Genomic DNA, 17358 nt, shown 5'->3' with positions numbered 1-17358 from the left:
GATGCCACTGTTGGAAGGACGCAAATGAAGAGGCAACAAGAGCATGAGAGCTGGCAGAAGTGGAGGCAGCGGAAGGAACACAAAGCCAATCAACCTCCCAAAGGCCCTCTGACTCACGGCACCGGGGGCCAGCACCAACTAAAGCCTTGGTGCAACAATCCTGAATGGAGAAAGAGTCGGTATCAAGAATGACACGACAACCAGAATCAGTAAGTTGGGCAGTGGAAAAAAGATTCATGGTAAGGAGAGGAACATGTGAAACATTAGGAACAGAAAAGGAAGAAGTGGAGAGAATGCCACGACTAGCAGTAGGAAGAGATGTGCCATCGGCAGTAAGAACATTAATAGGAGAATCAAGAGGGCAAAGAGAAGACAACGCTGAAGAATCAGAGGACATATGAAAGGAAGCTCCAGAGTCCAGAACCCACGAAGATGTACCTGATGGTGAAGATGTCGGCGGTGATGAGGTGGTATGTGCAGTCACAGCAGCAGCAGAACCCGTTGAGGAAGAACCGGAGGAAGCCAGAAGGCGCTTGAGCCACACAATGTCCTGATCAATGAGTGATGGAGTCGATGACGACACATGAGTCCCACTGGAAGAGGATCGCCTCTGGTTTCGCTGCTTCTGGTGACAATCAGACTCTGGATGACCTGGCCTGGAGCAGTAGTCACAGAAGGTGTCACGGCGTGACCGATCCTTCTCAACATAAGGAGGACGACCCACCCCCCTGAAGGTCTGGGTAGGAGCGGTGGAGCAGTGGGACGAGAAGACGACACAGGAGCTCGAGCAGCCAACACAGAAGGAACCGCAAGCAACCCAGCAGAACGAAGGCGGGTCTCCTCAGCACGAAGTTCAGCAAGCACCTCCGAGATAGGAACACGACCACGAGCAAGCAAGTGAGCACGTCGAGACTCAAACTCGGGGCGGAGGCGAGATAAGAACTCATGGACACGCTGAAACTCCAAGTCGGACCACATAGTCTGACAACAACGACAAGATCCACAAACAACTGTCCGAAGAGAGTCAAGCTGGCGCGAGATGGCAGAACTGTGTGTGTAGAACTCGTCAACAGATGAATCACCCTGCTGAAGAGCATGCTCCTAACGCACCACAGATAAGTAAAGAGCATCACCAGAGGGCTGATAGCGCTGACAGAGATAAGACCACATCGCTGCAACTGTGCTAGGACCCATGAACTCAGAAGCAAACTGAGGGAGAACACTCGCAGTGAGAACAGCAGCAGCACGGGCATCATCATTGCACCACTGAGTGTAAGCAGACAGATCATCCCGGTAAGCAGAAAGAGCATCTGAATAGGCGGATACCTGCTGATCATAGGCATCAACTGCAACATCATAGAGCGCCTTGGCTGCATCTTGATCAGCCTGAGAAGCATCAGCGGCAAGAACCGGCGGCACCGGCGGGGTAGGATCCACAGGAGCAACAGGGCATGGCAGACAGGAGACCTCGCCAGAAAGAACACCCCACAGAAGCAGACCGCGCATATGGATACGCATGAACCCCGCAAACTCAGCATAATTGGTGCCATCGAAAATCACTGAGCACCGAGGAACCGCTACATAGCCCGAAGAAGACATGAGGAAGTTACTCTGCTGCTTTTGCCCCACTTTTTTTGGAAGTCAACTGACTCAGGCTACTCGATCTGGATCGAGCAAAGAAATTGATTGACGCAGGGAGCGCAGGCGTCGCGGCGGGCGACGAAGGCCAGATCGAGCCACTGCTCGAAAGTGGCTCGGCTCGAACAAAGCCCAGATCGAAGAGGCGGAGACCTGCTTCTGCCCAGATCGAGCCTCTACTCGAACGAGGCAGGAAGCGGAGTGGGGACCGGGTCACCGGGGCCAGACGACCGCGACAGAGGCGGCCGGCCGGACAGACGAGGTCGGAGACGGAGAACGGAGTGGGCAGCCCGACAGAAGGCCGCAGAAGAAGTCCTCGTAGGAGGCAGATCGAAGCCGCAACCGCAAAACATGCGAATCCGCTCGAAGCCTAGCACATCCAGCGACGGGCAGAAACGGGCGGGGGCAACCGGAACGGAACCGGGAACGGCCAGAGACGAGGAAAATTTAGGAACGGAGCACGCACGAAGTTGCATCGTGCGGGGGAGAGGTTAACCAAGTATATGATACCATGTTGGATAATAGGCAACTGGTATTCACTGAGGGCCAAAGGCCAATACATATACATGTGAGGCAATATGCAGGGAACCCCTTATACAATGAGGATATACAGAAAGAGGACTATACACATCTAACACTAGCTAGCTATTACTTCCTCCTTAAACTAATATAAGAGCATTTAGATCACTATTTTAGTGATCTAAACAATCTTATATTAGTTTACAGAAGGATTACATACATTGATATATATAACACTAGCCAAACAGCTCAAAGTATTCCCAATACTTCAAAATACTATAGTATGCCAAAACGGTGGTATCTTCTACCTACATACTAAAATGTTGTAGTTTTTTAATACTTTGGTTTTCTAATACTTTACTATCAAACACAGCCTTAGTTTTTTTTAATAAATTGGCTGCATGCATCAGTCTGATGCAGAGGCCAAGGATATCCTCCTTTTTTTTAAAAGATCCAGTTAGAGTTATGGTGTTGCTTAGTATTTTTAGATTTGTTTCGGTGATGATTTAACAACTTTGGTATTTATCAAGCTGCCGTGAAAAAGTAACTATTTTCGTTGTCACGCTGAGAATCACCCGGCCTGGACCACTATTTCGGTGTCGATTTCTCACACATTATTTTGAATACGTGTGTGAAAGATCCATAAAATTAGATGATATCACCCACGTTTCTGAGAATTTATAGTAGTATAGTGTTTAGGAGAAGGATCTATGGAATTAGAAATAACAGAACTATGAAAATAAACACAACTATTGTAGAATATCTTCATTTTCTCTGAATTGAATGCATTCTAAGACGAAAAGAAGAAACATATGTATAGTACAACCAGATTTTTCTCATAATAATTCTAGATAATATAATTTGGTTGTCTATATTAGAAGAGCATCGGAGCGTAAAAAACACAGAAATTTCACCCTAAATCCCGAGCCTTGCGGTGTTAATCCACCCAAATAGGATTTTTTTTTGTTTAGAGAAAAGACGCAGCTGAGCCCGAGTTGGGCGCTAGCCTAGTCCGATTTTGAATTAACAAAACCATCAACCAACCAGGATACAACTGCAACATACAAAGGGAATGAAGAAGCAGCACCAACAAGACCCGCCATCACCAAACATTGAGGAACTCGACAAGGCACACCCATCCAACTCCGCCTCCAAAGGAGGCCACTACCTCCTCGGCTGGATCGCAAGGCGTCACACCGTTTAAGAATGGAAAGTTCCCATGAACATGGATGGAAGCCGCCGAAACATCCCACGAAGCGGATCAGAACACACCAGATGTGCCGATGAGGATCTGCCAGAGCATGGCGCGCTCAACTCTCCACGGCCAGAACACGCCGGAGGAAAAGCAAGGCTTGGACGGAGAAGGGCACACCAACAGCAGCTATCACAGAACCCATATAGCGCCCACCACCATTCAGCCATGAAAAACTGTTGGAATTTTGAACAGTTATGACAAATGTGCTTTTTTTTTAAATCGCAGACAACTTTAAAAAATGTGAATAGAATTTCAAAATTTCAAACATTCTTTAATAAAAAGGAAATTGAATTTGTGCCAAAAATAAAAAAAGGAACATTTTTTAACTTCTGAACAATTTTAGAAATGCGCAGATATTTTTTAAACCTGACGAATTCTTGTTGTGGTATAGTGGGCCGGCGCAAATTTGGTTATCCCGGTTGGGATTATAGTATTCCCGGTGTGCCAAGCAGGTCTAGGGTCCAAAGTAGTCCGGGACTACAAGTTAAAAGTGTCAATTTTCATGATTCAAAGTTCATGGTTTGATTTAATTTTCATCTACAACTTCAAGGTTTGTTTTGGACTTTTTCCTTCTAGTAAACCCTGACCATCGATGCTATATAAACCTGACGGCATACTGCAATAGCAAAGGAAAAGACACATCGCATGCATTTTATAAGTTTGCATCAAGAGGAGTGGTAGTTGCTATTAGTATTGGCCTATGCATATGCAGGAATCATGAAAAAATTCTAGACCCAAGCTGAATCTCACAATCCACGTTTCACCTTGCATGATCGTTGCTATTGCCTATGGTGCCAGGCCATTCCAGAACATGCAAAATACTACTCCTTCCGTCCCTAAATATAAGTCTTTTTAGAGATTTCAATGCGGACTACATGCGGAAAAAATGAGTGAATCTACACTCTAAAATAAGTATGTCTATCTAAATTCGTATGTAGCCCTTATTAAAATATCTAAAAAGACTTATATCGAGGGACGGAGGGAGTATTGGTCTAGCCTAGTTCATACGTGGTCAGGCTGAGACATTTACCCACATTCAGCAAAAGAAGAAAGCAGAAAGAACAAGTAAGTTGGCATATCTTGGTTTCCTTCCATGGCTCGCGAAGCATGGCAGAGGCCTAGGACAGGCTTGCAGACATCCGGAAGCAAGTGATCAACGCTTCCTCCTCGGCTTCCGTGACGCCGTCTTGGTGCGGCGGCGGCAGGGCACAGCATTTTCTGCGGCCAATTCTCTGTTCAGTTTGCTGAGGCCCCTCGCGACGACCTTGTAGCACCGTTCATCCTCACAGGCGCGATGCGCTAGGTATAAGAACTGGTCATGCAGCATGGAGTGCCTGCATTGCTGGCACGTGTCCGTCCGAGGTTCACCGCGGCAGTGCATCTGGCACTGGAGCGGCTTGGCTGTCCAGCGTGGCATGACGTGTAACCTTGGTATTTCACGCACGCCCAGGTGGATCATCACCTGAAAAAAGATTCCAAGCCTGAAGGTGTCGAAAGGTGTATACGCATGGCAGATAAATAAAGGTAGGAGCAAGAGAATACTGCAGTAGCAATGGATGGAAGATAGTACTACTGACAGAGAACTGTTTTACCTTGACAGCAGGGCAGCAGAGCATCCCCGTGTGCTCGAATTGCTTGCACACGCACATGAACGCTTCGCCGTCTTCTCTAACATTCACCTCATATTCCACCCTAGACCATTTCTGCCTAGTTTCACTGCTGGGACGCCGTGCTATGTACCTCAGGTTGGGGATGACTGCCTCCACCATGTAAGGCTCGGATTCGCGTATGGCCTGCACAAACTGTTCGTACACCGGTCTTGTGTACACCTCGCTGGCGTGCTTCTCGATTGGTACATTTGTCCTCAGAACAATCTCATCCTGCACGAAAAACAATAATTCATCCTCAGTCTCAGCTTATCTTGAATGCCCATAGGAAAGATATATTAATTTCCTGAAGTTAAGCTTACCATAGTAGTACTCTGCTCCGGAAACCCATAGTCCAGTTGCTCACTCGACTACAGTTTCTCGTACTGTTCAGCGAAAAGCTGCATTGAGCAATCCCTTGGAACATGATGTTGTTTCAGGAAGTGTTTCGCGCAATCGCTCTTTTGTGTGCTGGTTAGCGTAGCACAGAATGTATCGCTGAAGTATGCCTTGACCCACTTGTGCCGCACCTCATAGATCTCCTTCAGAAATGGATGATTCTCCAATCCATGCTCCTCTAGCAGCATCTCCCATGCTCTCTCAAACTCATCAGCCGTCAGCATGTCGTTCAGAATTTTGTGGAGCCCCACTCCGAAGCTACTCGTTTTGGTGTAATGAAAACCAAGGTAGTCCTTTGCCCTGCCAAGGACATTCCACTTCCACCATCTGTGTGTTGTGGATGGCAGTACCTCCAATACGGCTTCCTCAATTGCCTCACAGCAATCTACAGGATTTTACACAAAACTTAGATGGATGTGCTGCAGAAAAATACTATCAGGTAGGGAAAAGTGTTGTACGGAAGCAATCTTACCGGTCAGTATGGTTTTGGGGTGTTCCCCACCCATTAATTGGAAGAACTGACTGAGTACCCATTTGTAGCTCTCCATTTTCTCGTTTATCATCAGCACCCCACCAAGCAATATGGTCTCAAAGTTGTTGTTGACTCCAACAAAAAGGCCGAACGGCGTCCCATACTTGTCCGATCTGTAGGTGGTGTCGAAGATAATCACATCACCAAAGTATTGGTACTGAAGTCTCTGGCCACTGGTCCAGACTAGTGGCCTTACTCTACAGTTACTATCAAGCTGCAAACCAGTATAATCAAATGTTGGATCCTTTGCTTTGATCCTAGCAAAGGTTTCCAGGGCCTTCTTGAGATCATCAGACAGCGGATTCTTTCCATCAATATCAGAGATGTGTGGCACATTGTTTTCCCTTAGTTGACGAATCAAGCCCCTTGTGTTCTTGTCAATACTACTATGAGACTGCCAAGATGATCTCTGCGCACACATCTTAGAAAGTGGATGGTTATGCCCAACTTGATGCTCACACGCATGCCATCCGTCGTCTCTGGATCTCAGCAAAAGAATCGACGCTGTGCATTCACACCGATGAAATGAATTGCTGTCCTTGGTTGGTTTACCCTGTAGAACATAACATTTTCTGAGCATTGGTACTGGGTTGAGACCAACAACACAAGAATCACAAGTACTACCTTAACTACAAGGGGAGGATGAATGTCATACCTCACATGCACAAACAAATTGTTGTATGCATTTAGTTCCATGAGAATCCATACTACTGGCTCCATACCTAACTCCAAAAGCATATTCCCAAGAATAAATGTTGTAGAATTCATATGCCTCGTCGAGGGAAAAGAAGGAACTCCCGACAGTTGGATTGACCACGGCCTCTGTTTCCCTCTGCGCAAACCCTGCAATCGCCTTCTCCAGCGCGCCAACACGATACACAGAAGCAGATCCATGTTCATCTCCCAGACGCGCCCTACATAATTTGTTATCAGCAAATAGTTACATACGCAGAGATTGGTGGTAAGTTGCTGAATGAGAGTACAGTTTCCTTAATTTGCAGCAGCCAGCACACAGCAGAACATCATCTAAATACAACATTCAAAAAGTATTGAAGCATCCATGTGTTTCTCGTATCTGAATACAACAATCTCGGGACTGCAACTAGCAAATATAGAACTGTAGTATAGCAAAACAACGAGGCTCTAAATGTTTTTGCCTATCTGAACAGAGAAGGTTCACAAAGTCGGAGACATCAAATGAGTGTAAATGACAAAACTGAGAAATATACTTCCGAGTTCAAGAATCCTAGAGTTTGGGTTGTTAATTTGCACTAAAGAAACAAATCTAATGTATCTACGATTGGGTCGTGAATATCAATCAATAGGAGTAGAGAGTACCAAGTACATCTTCTGGATCGGGATTGTAGTATCTGTGCAGATCGATCGATGCATTTAGTTGCCACAGTAAACACAACTGTTCATAATGATTTACCACAAACTTGGAACAGGCAAGCAGAGAGCCTGACTGAATTTGTTTGGACGCACATCCTTGTGGATTAACTAATCAAGGAGTCCTACATCCAGGGGTTACTATTAATTGATTAATTAATCCGCATCCCCGGGCCCCTCGACGGAGACACACCCAGAAGAAAACTGAACAGCAGACAGCACCTAGCGCGACGATGGTACGAGTACCTAAGAGGAGGGGCGGCGGCCGCCGCGGCGGTGGCGCCATGGGCATGCGGGTGCGGCGGCGCCTTCTCCTTCTCCTCCTCCTTCATCCTGATCCTGTACCAACGAAGCGAACGGAACGAACCGCCCGCGTTTAGTTACTTCGTCGGCCGGACCGGAGCGGCAAAGTTGAACAAGAAAGTGGTAAGAGGATGGATAGACGCCGGCTGACCTCCGCCGCCCTTCCCCGGCGGCGCGAACTCCGCGGCCGTCTCTGTCGCCCGCGGCGGTTGGGATGAATATTCTTTTTATTTTTCGGGTTAAGTGAATTGCACTTTGCACCACGTAGACTGTCACTTTTTATTGACAATCACTTATCATTCACTGTGCCTTCGATTTTCTTAAAACTTTACAATTTACTACTGTATTTCACTTTGACATAAACGTGCAATACACAATATTGTAAAAATGATGTTACAGACTAGTGTAAAATGTGGTAGAAATAAGTCACCAAAACATATCCAACTTGGGTCTAATCTTGAAGATCTCACTGAAACAAAGGCAATGAAAGCACATTGCGGTGTGGAGGCTCCATCTAAAACACAGTGCATTCTTTAAGTTTCTTGATTTTTTTTCATTGTTGGTACTACTTATGTCACACTACTCGCTTTTGCCACTAGAAATTTCGACCTCTCAAAATTTCCACATTTACTTTGTACACACCCCAATCCCAATGTACACGAGCAGGAGTAGAGTATTAGAGTATCTCTAGCAGACTCCGTAAAGCACCACCTATAAAAAAACAGTACATACGCTCCCTTAAAACGAATTTACGGTACCGCGAGGCATAGGACGAAACATGTCCCGTAAACCCGTATCGTAAATGTTATTTTTTTCTTTTTTCTCCTCACGCTTCTTCTTCCCAGGGACGTACGCATGGACGAACTCAAACTCCGACCGGCCAGAACGGTGTCGCTCCGGCCTACCGCGCGATGTGGCTCGTTGCCTGCTCGGCCGATGCTCCGACCCTGCATGTACTCCGGCGATGCTCCGGGCGGCCGCCGGCGAGCTCCTCCGCCTGCTCGCTGCTCGTGCACGGCGTCACGAGGCCCCCAGCTCCGGCGTTGACCGATTTATAGGATCGTTCTGTTGGTGAACGTACCATGCAATTTCAAAAAAGTCCTACGCACGCAAGATCTACCTAGGAGATGCATAGCAACGAGGGGGGGAGTGTGTCTACGTACCCTCATAGACTGAAAGCGAAAGCGTTTCACAACGCGGTCGATGTAGTCAAACTTTCTTCGTGATCTGATCACGATTCAACCGATCTAGTGCCAAACGGACGGCACCTCCGAGTTTAGCACACATGTGGCTCGATGACGTCTCCTTCTTGATCCAGCAAGCGGGAGAGGAGAAGTAGATGGGATCACAACCAACACGACGGCATGGTGGTAATGGTGGTGGTGGAGCAACGACGGTGCTTCGCTAAGCGTCGCCGGGCCGAGGCGGTGGAACTACGGAGTAACGGGAGAGAGAGGGGCGCCAAGGGCTTGGTGTGTCCTCTTGGAGCGCCCCCTCCCCTCTATACATAGGTGGAGGGGCATGGCAAACAACCCCTCCAAGCCCTAGGGCGTAGCTAAGGGGAGAGGACTTGGACTCCAAGTCCAATCCTATTCCTACTAGGACTCCTTCCTTTTTTGCCTTTCCTAGCCACATGGGCTTTTAAGGACTTGGTGCGTCTGGCCCAATAATGCCAGGTCACCTCCCCGCAGCCCATGCTAGCCCTTTGGTCGTGGTGAACCCACTTATGGACTTCCAGACCCCTTTAGAATCCTCTGGAACCTTCTGGAAGCTTCCCGGTACAATACCAAAAAAACCGCACCTTTTTCCGGAACCCAAAAATATGACTTCCTATATATATACTTTACCTCTCGGCCATTCCGAGATTCCTTGTGACGTCCGGGATCTCATCCGGGACTCTGGACAACATTTGTTCACCACTCATCAAATATCCCAGTAGTACTCTAGCGTCAACGAACGTTAAATGTGCGATCCTGCGGGTTCGAGAACTATGTAGACATGACCGAGACACTTCTCCGATCAATAACCAATGGCGGAACCTGGATGCCCATATTGGTTCATATATATGTTGGGGAACGTGGTAATTTCAAAAAAATTCCTACGATCACGCAACATCTATCTAGGTGATGCATAGCAACGAGAGGGGAGAGTGTGTCCACGTACCCTCGTAGACCGAAAGCAAAAGCGTTTCAATAATGTGGTTGATGTTAGTCGAACTTCTTCGCGATCCAACCGATCAATTACCGAATGCACGGCACCTCCGTGTTCCGCACACATTCAGCTCGATGACGTCCCTCGTATTCTTGATCCAGTTGAGGCCAAGGGAGAGTTTTGTCAGCACGACGGCGTGGTGACGTTGATGATGAAGTTACTGGCGCAGGGTTTCGCCTAAGAACTACAACGATATGACCGAGGTGTGTAACTGTGGAGGGGGGCACCACACACGGCTAAAAGATCAACTTATGTGTTCTAGGGTGCCCTCTTGCCCCCGTATATAAATGAGGGAGGAGGAGGAGGCCGGCCATGGGAGAGGCGCACCAAGGGGGGGAGTCCTACTTGGACTCCCGATCCAAGTAGGATTCGGCCCCCACCTTTCATGGTTTTTCCCCGGAGCAAAAGGAAGGAGGAGAGAAGGAGAAGGAAGGAGGGGCCACCCCCTCCACCCCTTGTCCAATTTCGTTTGGGCAGGGGGAGGCACGCGCCACCCTGTGGCCCTTATTCCCTCTCTCCACTAAAGCCCACTAAGGCCCATTAACTTCCCGGGGGGTTCCGGTAACCTCCCGGTACTCCGAAAAATACCCGAATCACTCCGAAACCATTCTGATGTCCGAATATAACCTTCCAATATATCAATCTTTATATCTCGACCATTTCGAGACTCCTCATCACGTCCGTGATCTCATCCAGGACTCCGAACAAACTTCGGTCATCAAAAACGTGTAACTCATAATACAAATCATCATCGAACGTTAAGCGTGCGGACCCTACGGGTTCGAGAACTATGTAGACATGACCGAGACACGTCTCCAGTCAATAACCAATGGCGGAACCTGAATGCTCATATTGGCTCCAACATATTCTACGAAGATCTTTATCGATCAAACCGCATAACAACATACGTTGTTCCCTTTGTCATCAGTATGTTACTTGCCCGAGATTCAATCGTCGGTATCAGCATACCTAGTTCAATCTCATTACCGGCAAGTCTCTTTACTCGTTCCGTAATACTTCATTCCATAACTAACTCATTAGTCAAAATGCTTGCAAGGCTTATAGGGATGAGTATTACCGAGAGGGCCCAGAGATACCTCTCCAAAACAAGGAGTGACAAATCCTAATCTCGATCTATGCCAACCCAAGAAACACCTTCGGAGACACCTGTAGAGCACCTTTATAATCACCCATTTATGTTGTGACGTTTGGTAGCACATAAGGTGTTCCTCCGGTATTTGGGAGTTGCGTAATCTCATAGTCTGAGGAATATGCATAAGTCATGAAGAAAGTAGTAGCAATGAAACTGTAATGATCGTAATGCTAACCTAACGGATGGATCATGTCCATCACATCATTCTTCTAATGATGTGATCTCATTCATCAAATTACAACACATGTCTATGGTTAGGGAACATAACCATCTTTGATTAACGAGCTAGTCTAGTGGAGGCATACTAGGGACAATATGTTTTGTCTATGTATTCACACATGTACTAAGTTTCCGGTTAATACAATTCTAGCATGAATAATAAACATTTATCATGAAATAAGGAAATAAATAATAACTTTATTATTGCCTCTAGGGCATATTTCCTTCAGTCTCCCATTTGAACTAGAGTCAATAATCTAGTTCACATCGCCATGTGATTTAACACCAATAGTTCACATCTGTATGTGACTAACACCCATAGTTCACATCGCCATGTGACCAACAACCAAAGGGTTTACTAGATTTAATAATCTAGTTCACATCGCTATGTGATTAACACCCTAAGAGTACTAAGGTGAGATCATGTTTTGCTTGTGAGAGAAGTTTAGTCAACGGGTCTGCTAAATTCAGAGTCGTATGTATTTTGCAAATATTCTATGTCTATAATGCTCTGCACAGAGCTACTCTAGCTAATTGCTCCCACTTTCAATATGTATCCATATTCAGACTTAGAGTCATCTAGATTGGTGTAAAAGCTTGCATCGACGTAACTCTTTATGACGAACTCTTTATCACCCCCATAACCGAGAAACATTTCCTTAGTCTTCACTAAGGATAATTTTGACCGCTGTCTGGTGATCTACTTCTAGATCTGTAACGCCCTACACTAATCATACACGCAAATGTGTACGATTAAGATCAGGGACTCATGGGAAGATATCACAACACAACTCTAGACACAAATCAAAATAATACAAGCTTCATATTACAAGCCAGGGGCCTTGAGGGCTGGAATGCAAGCTCGATACACAAGAGTTAGCGGAAGCAACAATATTTGAGTACGGACATAAGTTAAACAGGACTGCCTTAAGAAAGCTAGCACAAAAGCAACATGATCGAAGAGGCAAGGCCTCCTGCCTGGGACCTCCTAACTACTCCTGGACGTCGACAACCTTCACATAGTAGCATCCATCTGTGGTGGCATCTGGCTCCAAGGATCCACCATCTGGTTGTATCAACCGGAAAGAAGAAAGAAGGGGGAAAAGGGGGGGGTAGCAAAGCAACCATGAGTACTCATCCAAAGTACTCGCAAGCATCAGATCTATACTAAGTATGCATTTTTATCAAATGGAAGGTTTGTATCCGTGGACTGAACTACAGAATGCCAGAATAGAGGGGGAATGCCTAGCCTATCGAAGACTGGCATCTTCAAGCAGCTCCGAGCATCTTGCAGCATGTAGATGGGTGCTTGGTTAGAAAATAGCACTGCAGGCCGTTCCCTGCTCAGTCTACCTATCGTGCAAGTGATGCACTCGAGCTGCTCCATGATGATCTATGTGGCCCTATCACCCCAGCAACTCACGGAGGAAAGAAATACTTCTTCCTTGTGGTAGATGGCTACTCGAGATATATGTGGGTCGTTCTCCTACGATCTAAAGATTAGGCATTTGAAGCATTCAAGAAGCTGAAGGCTGGAACGGAGATGGAACACAAGTTGAAGGTTCGCGCTCTACGGACAGATCACGGCGGAGAGTTTACGTCAAACGAGTACAACGACTACTGCGAGAAGATTGCATTAAAAAGGTTCCTCACGGCACCTTATACGCCACAGCAGAATGGTGTTGTTGAAAAGTGCAATCGAACCGTCGTTGACATGGCGAGAAGTTTACTCAAGAGCAAGAACTTGCCAGGGACTTTTTGGGGAGAAGCTGTCTCGACGACGGTCTATCTTCTCAACAGGGCTCCAAAGAAGGCGGTGATCGGCAAGACTCCGTATGAAGCAATTTACGGACGTAAGCCGAATGTGTCTCATCTACGAACGTTCGGGTGCGTGCCGCATGTGAAGACGGCGGAGCCGCATCTCTCAAAGCTTGCTGATCGTAGCACCAAGATGGTGTTCATCGGATACGAGAGGAGTTCCGCCACCAAGGCATACCGCTTCTACGATCCACAAATCAAGCGTCTACGGATTTCACGTGATGTTGTGTTTGAAGAAAACCAAGCGTGGAATTGGAGCGCAGCAGCCGACGATGCTCCAAACGGTAACATATTCACAGTTGAATTTTCAACTGATGATGATGCAGGGAAGGATGTCCAGGTGGTTGGCAAGACGCACAACCAAGCTGACCGCAATGGCAGTGATCACCATGGTGCCGACACCGACGATGACGCGCATGGGTTGCAAGGTGGTAGCGACAATGATGCCCAAGACACGGGTAGAGATCTCGGCAACGACATCGACAATGAGGCGCATAGTGATGATGACAATCAAGATGATGGTCACGATCACGACGACTGACGACGACGCGGATGCCAACGACCCGGCATCTACCACACCCGAGACTCAACGGTCTTCCTCAACTGCATCGACGCTGACACAATTTGTGTCGCCCCCTTCGCAAGCCACGACGGATTCTTCCGGGCCTCGTCGCTACAAGCCCCTCAAGAAAGTCTACAAGTACGCAAAGGCAGTTACACTCGAGTACTTTGATTTGTGTTTACTCGGAGTTGAGGAGCCGGCGAACTTCGTAGAGGCGAGCAAAAATTCAAGTTGGACGCACGCCATGGATGAGGAGATGAAGGCGATCGAGAGAAATGGCACGTGGACTTTGATAACCCGACCTCCAAACCAAAAGGCCATAGGTTTGAAGTGGGTTTACAAGTTAAAGAAGGACACAAAGGGTGCCATTGTGAAGTACAAGGCAAGACTCTTTGCAAAGGGTTACGTACAACGTCAAGGAGTTGACTATGAGGAGGTGTTTGCACCGGTTGCTTGAATCGAGATGGTGAGAGTGCTCCTAGCTTTGGCGGCACAAGAGGATTGGAAGGTTCATCATATGGATGTTAAATCCGCTTTCCTCAACGGTGACCTCACAGAAAAAATGTACGTGGAACAACCCCTCGGCTACGAGAAGAAAAGAGAAGGAGGGAAAGTTTACAAGCGCAAGAAGGTACTTTACGGGCTGAAGCAAGCGCCAAGAGCTTGGAACTCAAAGTTAGACCGAAGTTTGGTCACGCTCGAGTTCAAAAGATGTCCCCTTGATGATTCAAAAGACAGTCTACCAAGCACCGAAGAACAGGTGAAGGTTGAAGACGCGACCAAGGAGGAGTGCTGGCGTCAAGCCACGGACGAGCCGACGACAGCAAAGACGGTCCCTGAAATGCTACGAAGAATGGCAAAATCAATGCCAAGGATATTGCTTAGAGTAATAGTCATCGCATTTGGGATCCAAGTCGCATCGAGGACGTCATGTGGGGTGAATGTTAGAATTAAACATGACGGTGTACCGGCTACACGTTTGTATGCATGTCCGAGTAGTACATGTAAATACACGTTTGTATGCATGTCCGAGTAGTACATGTATATCATGCCGAGTAGGATTAGCATTAGGACACCATGTCCGTGCGGCAACTCCGTCCCCGGCGAGTGCGAGCTCTGGACTGGGCGCGCGAGACCTCCAGCGTGCCGGTGGCGCGAGCGAGTTCCGTCCCCGACGGACACGAGCTCCGCCTGGGCACGCGTGAACTCCATCCAGGGTGCTTACGAGCTACGGCATGGGCGTGCGACAGCTCCGGCCCACCCACGGCGCACGCAAGCTCCGTCCCCAGCGCGCAAGAGCTCTGGCCTGGGCACGCGAGAGCTCTGCCTCGGCCACTGCACGCGCGAGCTCCGTGCCAAGCGTGGCACGACAGCCAAGGCGCACATGAGCTCCGTCTGTAGCGTGATGCGATCTCCGACGCGGAGCTGGCGAGCTCCATTGGCCTTTCTCCCTGATGCAGGCGAGTCCTGGCGGCCGACCTCCTTGAAGCGGCCCTGATGGGCGCCGTCGTCGTTGCTGTCTTCTGGCCACAGAGGTTGCAGGAGGGCTCGCAGTTGACGTGGAGCATTGCCCACGCCCGGGCAGCCTCATATTGCCCCATATTTGAGTCGGGTTTGAGATACGCCGGTCAGTCCGAGCATTTAGGTAGGAAGTGGGAGTTCCGGTTGGGTCAGTTTTTTTAACCGGTCACTGATCGGACGGATGTTTCGGACGTTTAGGAGGAAATGAGGGATCCGGCTGTAGATGCTCTCATTTGATAACCTTCAACACCTTTGGGGTCGGACCCGTGCTTCATGACTCCTAGGGCCGATATTTCTGGCCTCACCGGAGTAACAATGACATAATCCATCATTAACGCAGACGCGCTGCACTTCCTTGGCACCCCTATGTCGTGGACCGATCCCACCACGCATGAAATGGAGGCCTTACAGCGGGCCATGTTAGCCGCTAGCCTAGAACTCAAGCAGGGACTGACAGAGGCCGCCGCAGATGAGGCGCGGTGGCATGGAATGATGAACAATGAAAGACGAAGTCAACTTCGATGCCAGCCAGGGGCAACCACTACTGCCCTCTGTAAGACAATAAGTTTTGGGGAACCAGCGCAACCCTCTAGGGGTGGCTTATCTCATTATATATAATGGTTGTGTTACAATACGTACATAAGTACATAAGCTATACATAGTCTAACACCCTCCCTCAATCTTAGCCACTTTCTAAAGAACTGAGAAGGGTAAGATTGCGCCTACAAGCCTCAAACTGTGGCAGCGGTAAAGGCTTAGTGAAGATGTCTGCAAGTTGATCCTTAGATGAGATAAACTTGATCTGGAGTTGCTTCTGCGATACACGTTCCCGTACAAAGTGATAGTCAACTTCAATGTGTTTCGTTCGGGCATGAAATACTGGATTTGCAGAAAGGTATGTAGCACCGATGTTATCACACCAAAGAATAGGAGGCTGTGGTTGAGACAAACCCAACTCCTGAAGCAAAGACTGCACCCAAATAATCTCTGCAGTAGCATTAGCCACAGCCTTGTACTCAGCTTCAGTACTGCTACGTGACACAGTAGCCTGTTTCCGAGCACTCCAGGCGATCAAATTAGAGCCAAAGAATACTGCATAACCCCCCGTGGATCGCCTGTCATCTGGGCTACCAGCCCAATCTGCATCAGAGAAGGCCGAAAGGACCCGAGAGGAAGTCGGCCGAATATGCATACCAAATGTCAGGGTGAACTGAACATAACGAAGAATGCGTTTAACAGCAGCCCAATGAGTATCTCTGGGAGCCTGAAGATACTGACAAACCCTGTTAACAGCATAAGAGATATCTGGTCTCGTGATCGTCAAGTACTAAAGTCCACCAACAATGCTCCTGTACTCTGTGGCATCCGCAGGAGACAAAAGCTCACCATCAACAGCTGTTATCTTGTCGGTAGACGACATGGGTGTGGTGGTCGGTTTGCACTTCAGCATGCCAGCTCTTTGTAACAACTCCAAGGAGTACTTCTTCTGCGTAAGGACAAGACCAGTAGCACGAGAAATGACCTCAACTCCAAGAAAGTAGTGAAGCTTCCCAAGATCTTTGACCGCAAAATCAGCACCAAGAGAGCAGACAAGAGCATTAGCAGCATACTGAGAAGAGCTGACAAGGATAATATCATCGACATATACCAAAAGATACATAGTGACTTCTGGCTTCTGTAGAAGAAATAATGAAGTGTCAGCAGTGGACGGCACAAACCCATGAGCACGAAGGGCAGAGGCAAGGCGGGCATGCCAGGCACGAGGAGCTTGCTTCAAACCATATAGTGCTTTGGAAAGACGACAGATATAGTCAGGACGATCAGGATCAGAGAAACCAGGCGGTTGTTTCATATAAACCTCTTCCTCCAAAAATCCATGTAGAAAAGCATTCTGCACATCAAGTTGACGAAGTGACCAACCACGAGAAACAGCAATGGAGAGAAGAAGCCTAATAGTGGTAGGCTTGACGACAGGACTGAAGGTGTCCTCATAGTCAAGACCATGACGCTGCCGAAAACCGCGAGCAACAAGTCGCGCTTTGTAACGCTCAATAGATCCATCCGAATGCTTCTTCACTTTGAATACCCATTTTGAGTCAATAACATTTACCCGTGGTGGTGGAGGAACGAGAGTCCATGTCTTGTTACGAAGAAGAGCATGAAACTCCTGCTCCATAGCCTCTCGCCAATGTG

At 47.8% G+C, this 17358-nt stretch overlaps 1 protein-coding gene across 1 annotated transcript; it reads right to left on the bottom strand.

The window, feature by feature from the left end:
• Nucleotides 1–4390: 4390 nt before the first annotated feature.
• On the bottom strand, nt 4391–7710 carry LOC123077242 (protein FAR1-RELATED SEQUENCE 5). The gene is made up of 6 exons (XM_044499478.1): nt 7625–7710; nt 6645–6903; nt 5930–6542; nt 5382–5842; nt 5005–5292; nt 4391–4874 (listed from the first exon to the last, which is right to left on the bottom strand). Exons 1-4 carry the CDS (start codon nt 7708–7710, stop codon nt 5430–5432), a joined length of 1371 nt encoding a protein of 456 aa, XP_044355413.1. The 3' UTR covers nt 4391–4874; nt 5005–5292; nt 5382–5429.
• Between the last annotated feature and the right edge of the window lie 9648 nt (nt 7711–17358).

This window comes from Triticum aestivum, chromosome 1B (genome assembly GCF_018294505.1).
Source record: "Triticum aestivum cultivar Chinese Spring chromosome 1B, IWGSC CS RefSeq v2.1, whole genome shotgun sequence".
Lineage (NCBI taxonomy): Eukaryota > Viridiplantae > Streptophyta > Magnoliopsida > Poales > Poaceae > Triticum > Triticum aestivum.
Note: the sequence above shows the minus strand (reverse complement) of the source record. Positions and strands in the feature narration are given on the sequence as shown.